The sequence below is a fragment of the Trematomus bernacchii genome, unplaced genomic scaffold (genome assembly GCF_902827165.1).
Source record: "Trematomus bernacchii unplaced genomic scaffold, fTreBer1.1, whole genome shotgun sequence".
In the NCBI taxonomy this organism is placed as follows: Eukaryota; Metazoa; Chordata; class Actinopteri; order Perciformes; family Nototheniidae; genus Trematomus; species Trematomus bernacchii.
Window position 1 is genome coordinate 515,623 of NW_022987387.1, and position 10,082 is coordinate 525,704.

Sequence of the window (10,082 nt, forward strand, 5' to 3'; positions counted from 1 at the left end):
TATATTAATAAAGTATATTTCATAAGAACATCCCTGCCTGATGATTATGGCCGTGCAAGACCTAGGCTGAAAATGAAACATTGGCATAGAAACACGAGTAATGTGAACGTTTTCACTTTTTTCTGCATTCAATCTTTATGCTAAGTTAAACACATTGTGGATGTCTCCTCACAGACTGCTCTGGGATCAGGGTGACTGATGTCATATGTCCTATCTGACAGGAGGTAATAACCAAACAATCAAATCTCCCAAAATGTGAAATTGATCAGGCCATTTTACACAATGTTATGGTTAAAGCAAATGTTTACCAGTGTCATGTCCTAACTCTAAATAATGACTTCTTATTGATAGCAGGGAGTAAGCAGGTACAAATTCAGTGTGATGTTCTGTACACTACTGTACACCTCCACATTATTAAAGAGCAAACTGTCTCTTTGGATCTGTATTCAGGTGTTGTCAGTTGACCACACATATGTCCAGTATGCAGAACTTGGCTCTACAGGTGGGGCAGGGCACTCGGCTGGACAGCCAGGTCTCAGGTCTCTGCTGGTCCTGTCGGCTGGCGAACCATCGGCCCAGACAGGACAGACACCACATGGGTCTGCAGAAACACTGCTGGCACTCTGACTCCGTATCAGCTCCTAGAACACACAGCGGTCACAGAGGAAGAGTCACAATCACAGGATATAAACTTAAAACTAACAAGAACATAAGAGCTGGATGAGTGAGGGCAGGGAAGAAACAGGACTATGTGCAAAGGGCATGGGGACATTACACAAACTCATCCTTTAAACCGGGCAATGCACTTACATACCACTGTTTATATTGTAATATACACAATATATTCTTTGATCTTTTTTTTCTTATGTTAATATAAATATACGTTTAATTTTTGTAATGTTTTCTATGTACAAACAAACTTCTTATCTTATATATGAATACCTTTGAAGGATATTTTTATTGCACATTTTTACTTAACTTTTCACGTTAAATATTTGTATTTCTCTTTGATTTCATTAGGTAACTGAAACCCAATTTCCCCAGATAAACAAAGCGTTGTGATTGTCCCCTCACCTTCTACGTGGCAGAGTCTGAGCAGCTTGGTGCCTGCTGGTGCCTGCATACAGCCAATACAGGGCTCCACCTCCTATAGACACAGTACTCTTCTGAATAATGGGGCATTGATACTGTGATCAGGATAGGACAGGATGTAAGCACAGCAGTAGCATACACACATAAACAGTAGTGTACCTGTCCACTGGGGAGTGTGTACGGGCGATTGAGATCCACCTGAGCTCTAAAGGTTTCCAAGAAGAGTTCAGTGATGGTTTGGTGGATCACTACATTGGCAGCGTTTCTGATGGGAGCGTGGAGCTTCTCCCTGAGCTCTGCATACTCTGTAGAGATTAGCCTGGAAACAGTGGGAAAGTGACTTTTACTTACAGACACGCACATACGCACGCACACACACGCACATACGCACACCCACACACCTGATATCAAAGGGTCTAACAGCCGGGTTGATGCTGCCCACGGTCAGGGTGAGGATCTGAGCCGGGGAGGCGGAGTCTGGAGTCAGCTGGTGCTGTCGAGACTCTGTCACGGTCACATGACAGTCCGTCTGTAAGGCCATGTAGACATGGTAGGTGGTCACCTGGAGCAGGACAAAGAAGATCAACCATGTGGATCAAATATATTTTTTATAATGTTTTTTTTTTTGCAAGAATTTCAACAATACTTTGTTGTTGATTTGTATAAAGGTGTTGATTTGCATAACCTAAACATACCATAAGCTAAAGTGTAGCATGAGCCTGAAAGTGCTTACTAGGGCTGCCCCTAAATAGTCAACTAAACATTAGTCGACTAAAAAAGTCTGAGTGAAGCAATTTTTCATTCATCTTTATGTCGCAGGAAAAAAAAGACAAAAATCGCTCTATCGGGGCGCTGCGTTTTTGTCATCCAGAAAGCCAGACTCTGTGAGCTGGGAAACAGACTACAAGTAGAAGAAGGACTCAAAGATAATCTTAACGATGCTATAAACTATTTTCCTGTCCACTTTGAAGCAGTTCAACAAGCTGTAGAACAACATCAGAGACAGCATAACGTGTTCATGGCAGACATGTGATCAGGCAGAGAGCAACATTAGCATTTCAGTTGTGTTCTGTCCCCTGATACGGTCAGTCCAACTGAAGAGTTAGGGGATCATTCATGGGGTCTAAACAGCATGCTGCTGGAGCCCTGCTGTTTTTGTTCCCTTTATTCTTCTGTTGCTTCTTCTTTCCTATTCTTTTTCTATGCCAGCAGTTTAAGTCCTGAACATCAATCTGTTTAAATATTGTAACTGTTGCCTGATATGGTTATACAAATAGGTAAAGCTGTATCAAAAGCCATTTTGGCACAGTGCACTCCGGTGATTCAAAGGTCTAGGGTTCCATTCTCTAGGTGACCAATTCCTATGATTTCACCACCTTTGAAAGGACACTTCTGAGAAACACCATTCACACGCTTGGACAACACGGACCAACGCTGACAAGAATGAGATGCTGGAATGTTTGACTCTTCTGTGAAACACTTCAGAGTCTCTTTGATTTTGCATCTTGTTTTGGTAGTGTGTTGGTCCTTCTGCCTCATTACCACCAGAGGGCAGGGTTTCCTGAGAAAGAACCACAAGAATCCTCTCCCACTCAAAGCCATTTGTAATTAGTTTGATTATGTCTTTGTATTCCTTTATCAACAAACAGCCTTGTTTTCCATTAGTGAAAGGTTTCTATGTTCCTTGTTAGAGATGTCTCTTTTGTCTGTTGATACATTATTTGGATGTGCAGTTTATCTTGCCTTGTTATTATTTGTCCTCCCATCAGGGATGCTACTTTTATGTTGATGTTAGACTTCAAGTTGCTTGGGTGCTGGTCGGGCCTGACAATTTGAATATTTAGAGTATGGCCAAAGCCTACAAAGGGTACATGTAACAAAAATAATAAGTATAAATCACATGTCCCCTTTAAAACATTGCAATGATTCTCATTCAAACCTAGTTAAAGCCACACCCCTAAACACCTATCTTTAAATGCAATAAATGCAACAAAAGAATCAACTGAACGTTCTGTTATAAATTAGTCTGCTGTGGGTGAAAGTGTGAATTAATTTAACAGATTCTGCCCAAAAAATGATCCAAAAGTATAATCCACAGAACTCTAGATTTCAGGATTTCTCAGAAGCAATTTGATTGAGTTCACTCTGAACCAAAGTGAATATGTTTTTTAGATAAATTCAATAAAAACAAACAAACAAAAACACCCACATTAAATTAGCTTTTAGCAAATGTATTTGCAGATCTTAAAGGTCCCCTATTATACTATGTTTTAACAATATATAATAGGTCTCAGATATATACAGAACATGTCTCTGATTGGCTGAAACACCAAACAGATCCTTGCAGCATCCCATAATCCCCTCTGTTTCAGCCCTGTTTCCAAAGTGCTGATTCTCTGTCTGTTACTTTAGATGAAAATAAGGAGCCCCTCCCCACGCCCCTCTGAGAGAGATTTGGTTAAAAAGAACACAATGGAGCTCTAGGAGGAGATTCAGTTGATAAGGGGGGGGGGGGGGGGGGGTTACCTTGGTTGGTGATTGGCTAATGGTTACATCATAAAGTGGCCAAAATCTGATCAGCTGATTTTCAGACAGGTTTTTATATAAATAGATCAGGACAAAAAGAGAGGGGGTCTTTGTTCCTGACACTTTCAGAATCTCTTTACACAGAGGGGACACATGTTGATGTATGAAATACATAAAGTCGATTTTGCATAATAGGGGACCTTTAAATAATACAGTGTATTGAAACAAGCTCGCAGGGCAGCCAATGATCGAGCTTTTCATGGCACTCGGTATTCTCTGGGGGACAAGTCAACTCTCTCAGACGCACAGCCATTTTGGTGAGATGGCTTTTTAAAAGTTGTCACAGGACGGGCTTGTTCTAACCAGTTTACCCTACTGCAAATCTTCCACTATAAACAGATGTGTTTTAATTTATACCAGCTGTGTCCAAACTTTTCATGTGCCAAATGGACTCAAATGTGTATCGCCATGGGCATGAGATTTTCATGTAAGGGTCAACCTTAATGATAGACTTTAAGAACTGCTGATGAAGCGTTATTGATCAGATGAGATCAAATGACATTCACTCACCTTTAACACCCAGCTGTCAGTCACTATCACTCGGGCTCCAGGGGCCCCTGTAGCAAACTTGTCGATGCGTCTGAACTCATCGTTGACGCTAGTTGCCACGGAGCCCCAGCTGGAGTGAGGAGGCTGTATGTGGGACTGCAGGGCGCGGCTGATTGGATGGTTGTGCCAGCGACGACGGGACCAGTAGATGACGAGCGTCCAGCTGGTCAACTGGAGGCAGAGGGAGAGCAAGAGGAAGGCTCTCCAGCTGTCACTCACCTGTTCAAACACAACACATCTGAGACCAAGGTTGCGGTCGAATAGTCCAAAAATCAGCTCCTAACGTCTATCCCTATCGTCTATTCCTTGACCTCTGAGTGAAACGTCACGGGGTTAAGGGATAGTGGATAGGAGAATTCAAAAGGATTTAGGAGAAGAGACTGCGGTGCTTTAGAGAATCCGACTGCACTTTCACTATCCGACGTGTTTATGATGCGCCAGCGGAGGTCATAAATGTGCGCCTGCTGCTGTGGGGAAACTATGGAAACTACAGTTTTCTATACAGCGGACTACAACATGGATGTTTAATAAGAACGAGGGACTACTGTAAACTCATCTAGAGACTCTGCACCGTGCTCTGATGCTGTTGTTTTATGCTTTATGAACGGGGACAACAGAGAAACATATTCTTCATGACCAAAGTTGGAATTGAAATAAAAAAGGAAAGTGAAACTTATGCTCGTCACCCTCTCCCTCCGGTCCACATTAATACAAATGATCCCAATACATATGATTGTATGAAAAGATCTTCAAATCAATACAAATGTATTTATTATAAACGTTAGTCCTTAACATCTATCACTGTGTATATCACCATTCAAACATCTTTTACAAGTTGAACAAACCCCACACAGCTCAGTAAACACTGTGAAATGTTGACTTTATTTGATCATTTCAGTAAAAACTAACGTTCATATTTCTCTTTTTGATTATAATACTGATGAACGTTCAAAACAAAGCACTTTGGCAACTTACCACATACGTTTTAAAATGCTTAATAAGCACCGTAACTTTCATGATATCATTTCTCGTTCATAATCGGTTGTTTCCGTGAACGGCCGACTGTTGTGTGACGGCAAATGCCGCGGCTGCAAGGCATTGTGGGGCAGCATTTTCTCCTCTCCTTTCGTAAAGGGAGGTCCAGTGGTTCCTAAGCTAAAGAAGGTTATAAAGGAAGTTTGAATCCTCCTTTCCTTTCATTTAGAGAATTGGAACGGCACTTATCATGGCTGCCACTGAGGGACTTCCGGGTCATTTCACTCCGTTAGGAAGGTTCCTAAGATAAATGGACTATTGGACTGCAGCCCAAGCTCTAACAGAGAGGAAGTCTGGAGAGCATCCACAGGACAGCAGGAGCAGGACTTATGCAGGTAAAGATTGCACATTGAATAGCTGAGGCAGAAACAAAAAGATCTCTCAAAGCATTGTTTCATAAAATCCCTAACTTTTGTTATTACCAGCTAAACATACAATTATGAAATATCAAAAGTATTGCTACAAAGGAATATCATTAAATAAATACTAATGTCTTAATGAATAATACAAATGTAATAGGGGTGTCAAAGTAATAACACTAATCATCTGAATCTGTAGAGTAACTAAAAGCTGTCTAGCATCTAAGATAATAGCGAGTAGAAGTTGAACATAGCATTAAATTAAAATACTAACTAAGTACCTCAAGATTTTACTGTGTGTAATACTCAATACTTAAGTGCAAGTTAATGCACACACTTTGTGACTACAGATTGCATGCCGATTACCTTAAAGTAAATCAATCTTTGTTTGGAATTGTTGCAATTATGATAAATATACATTTTGTGTAAAGCAATTATATTGTCCATGTTGATAAAAGTATAAAAAAAAACTTGAAAAAGATCTGTTTTTGAACAGATTAAACATTAGCGATTAATTTGCGATTGTTTGCTTGTCAACTATGGAAATCAGGCCATTAATTGCGATTAACATCCAAATTGATTGACAGCCCTAAAATGTTAATATCATAAAGAATATCATTTATATGTTTTATGGAGTATTACTAATAATTACATCTACAAGCAGTGATGGAAGGCGCCTCACACATGGACACGTGTTGGTGATACTGGAGGGCCGACGGTTTCACGGTGAACATTTCTTATTGCATGAAGTGTGATTTGCTTGAAATACCATAGATATTGGTAATATTGCACCACTTCCTGTGTCCACTATGTAGCATTAGAAAAAGGCGCTTAATTTATGTTAATGTCGCTCTAAATCATGTGTAGACCAAACCCTGTCATGTTCATGTAAATTGGATGTTGCTCATATAAGGCTGACTTCCTGTTTTCACCTGGCCACACCAAAGAACACTAACCAGTCATTTAAGGGGAGAGACTTGACTCAATGCTTTGATGACTTTTCATTTTTGTCACAAGTCAACTCAGAAATATGACAGCTGAAACTAAGATCAACCATTAGTCTGAATATTGGGATATTAAACAGTTGGCCAAAGTGTAACGCTTGTTTTTCGACTGATACAAGCGTGTTCTGCAGACAGACATTAGAGGGACAGGCTGACCTGGTGAATGGATCCCAGGTTCTTTTCTGGAGCAGCGACGCACATCCCCAAATAGTAACCTGCAGAGAGAGAGAACACACACACACACACACACACACACACACACACACACACACACACACACACACACACACACACACACACACACACACACACACACACACACACACACACACACACACACACACACACACACACACACACACACACACACACACACACACACACACACACACACACACACACACACACACACACACACACACACACACACACACACAACACACACACACACACACACACACACACACACACACACACACACACACACACACACACACACACACACACACACACACACACACACACACACACACACACACACACACACACACACACACACACACACACACACACACACACACACACACACACTATTTGCAGCCTGTGTTCACAGTGTTTGTTCTGTTAGTTGTATCTAAGCATATTGGTTTTAAAATGTAATGATGACGGTGTCTACAAGGTGCTAAACATTCCACTGCTGACACATAAAGCTATCAGGTTGTGTTTTTAGTTTGTAAATAACCGTGGCCAAAGTATAAAATGGAACTTAATTTAAACCACACCAACCAACAAGTTAATTAATTTGATATATTCCGATATATAGCTGTAGTGCAGGTAAACTGTGTGACTCCTTCAGTATTTATCAGTAACGCAACATTATAGTCTAGTTACCAGCTTATAGTGAACCCAGAAATGTTGAGAACCCCAAAGTTTTATGTTAGAAATGTTAAGTACGGGTCCTCAGCACATAGAAACTGCCGGATGCTAACCTTCATATGTTGGACAATTTGCAGTTTTGCACCATTACCATAAGTTGTGTTAATTAAAATGAATGGCATTATAACCTATGTACACAATAGTTAAAAAATGACTTGGCCGATTTGGACAATTTTAGAGTGGTTTTGGGGGTTATTGAGGATGCTGACATTCTGATTATCCAAAACGGCAGTATTATCCAGGAAGTGGCCCTATTTGTACTCTCGGTGGGCTGATTTTGACTATCATGAGAAGCGTTGTGATGATTGGATACAGAGAGCACAAGATGAAAATTATTACCTCTACTTTGAACAATTCTTTTTCAAATAAATAGACAATTTGTCCAATCCAAATGATCCCCTACATCTTCCAAATTGATCTAAAATGTATCAGCCCACAGAGAGTACATACAACTGCCATATTTGATTCTAAAAATGTCAGAAATGGACTTATCAATAACCCCCAAAACTTCTCAAAAATTGTCCAAATGGGCTAAGCCATTTTTTAACTATTGTTTACATAGGCTATAATGCCATTTATTTTTAATAACACAACACATAATTGTCCAACATATGCAGGTTAGCATCCATCAGTTTCTATGTGCTGGGGACCCTACTATACATTCCTTACATAGGACTTTGGGGTACTCCGGGTAGTTCCGGGTTCAGGACTCTATGAGCTGGCAGTCAGACTGACACCTGTCCTGCAGGTACACTGTGGTTGAACTCCTTCAGTATTTGTCAGTAATCGACTCGCTCATTTCCCCCTCATGTTATGTCTCTAAACACATTTAGAGACATAACATGACTTAGATATTACCTAAGGGCAGTGCAGAGTGGACCAGGAGGGTAATGCTGGTCCTCCGGACGTGGTACTGGATGAAGCCCACGTCCTCGCTGCCCAGCCAGGACGAGAAGAGGTTCTGGACGGTCAGCCCGGCCGAGCGGAACTCGTTGGGCGTGAACACGAAGCAGAGGGAGAACACGAAGTAAGCCAGAGTGAAACTTAACTCCGGACTCTCCATTCTTCAGCTAGGTCAACCGATACCACATCGAGAGTTATGTTTGCTTTTTCTCCGTCTTCTTCTTCTTCTTCTTTTTCTGCTGCTGCTTCTTCTTCTTCTTCTTCTTTAACGGCTTTATGACGGCTGGTAACCAGCGTTAAAGGTGCATTACCGCCACCTACTGTATTGGAGTTTGGACCAGAATTGTGTAGGCCTACCCCCCACGCCCCCAAAATCTTGTCTTAAATAATATAATAGTCTTCCTGATATATATATTATAATATTATATATATATAATAATATTATATAATATATATAATATATATATATATATATATATAATATTTCTTTGAGATTCGGTTATTCCACTGCAAGCTTCCTGATTTCTGCCTGTAACGTTTTTCTTTCTAAACCGTATTTGCCACAATACTGTTTCTTCGACCTGCAGTGTTCCTGATGGATGTGTTACTAAATATAATGTTTTGTTCAGTCTAGTTAGTCTATCCTAATCCTTAATACATTATCCTCCTTGGTGCTCCTGTTCACTGTCCTGACTCCTTGCCACTCCTCAGACATTCCTTTTTACAATTTTTCTTTAGATTCACGAGTGCAATTTTCCATTCTTTCCTTATGTTTGAGAGGCTGCTTGGCTAATGTGTCTATATTTAAATGTTATCTTAATATTTCTAATCCTTCATCTGTATAGTGTTTCTTAAATGTCATTAACAATATCCTGTCTACTATGGGATGTAAATGACTGAGGTGACATTATTGCTGCACATGAATCTTTACAAATAATCATCTTTTTGATTTACATCTCTTCTATCCACTGCAGTGATGTTGCAATTGCCATAATCTCAACTGTAAATACAGATAATGATTACATTACATTACATGTCATTTGTTAGACGCTTTTATCCAAAGCAACTTAGATACATTCAGTACTGTGGACAATCCCCACAGGAGCAATTTGGGGTGAAGTGTCTTGCCCAGGGACACAACGACATGCTGACTGCAGTGGGACTCGAACTTGCTACTTGCTGATTCGAAGTCCAGCACTCTACCTACTGAGCCACAGCCGCCCCAATGATCTGATGTTCTCCGTTTGTTTGCAATTTTAAAGGTTGGTATAGTAAATGCAAAGACTGTGTTCCCTGTGTTAGGATCCTTTGACCCATCAGTATATACTGGGGCATATGACTGGTTAGCTGTTTTGAAATTGTTCTTCAACCGAAGCTGCAATGTTGCCAAGACCTTTTGCACCTTAATTTTCTCCAGAAAATAAAAATCAGTGCACACTGAGGGAAACAGCCAGGGTAGCGTTCAGTAGCGTGGCGTGGGGAAAAAAATAGGGGAAGCCAATAATACGTCCTTTTTTTTGGGTCGGGTGGTGGTCAATGTAATAACGTAACCAGATGAGTGATTACAGCGCCCGGTATCATTTTACACACATTTGTATCAAACAGATGCAGGACTTAC

The 10,082-nt window shown here is 40.5% G+C and overlaps 1 protein-coding gene across 2 annotated transcripts; it reads right to left on the reverse strand.

Annotated features, from left to right (window-relative positions):
• tmem129 (transmembrane protein 129, E3 ubiquitin protein ligase) lies at window positions 1-8,723 on the reverse strand. Of its 2 annotated transcripts, none has more exons than XM_034133940.1 (7): window positions 8,420-8,721; window positions 6,782-6,840; window positions 4,189-4,446; window positions 1,494-1,654; window positions 1,252-1,411; window positions 1,075-1,147; window positions 1-641 (listed from the first exon to the last, which is right to left on the reverse strand). In XM_034133940.1, the coding sequence occupies exons 1-7, from the start codon at window positions 8,622-8,624 to the stop codon at window positions 457-459; spliced, it is 1,101 nt and encodes a 366-aa protein (XP_033989831.1). In that variant the 5' UTR covers window positions 8,625-8,721; the 3' UTR covers window positions 1-456. The 2 variants fall into 2 exon arrangements, with proteins under 2 accessions (XP_033989831.1, XP_033989842.1); XM_034133951.1 differs by having other exon boundaries at window positions 369-641; window positions 1,075-1,166; window positions 8,420-8,723.
• Between the last annotated feature and the right edge of the window lie 1,359 nt (window positions 8,724-10,082).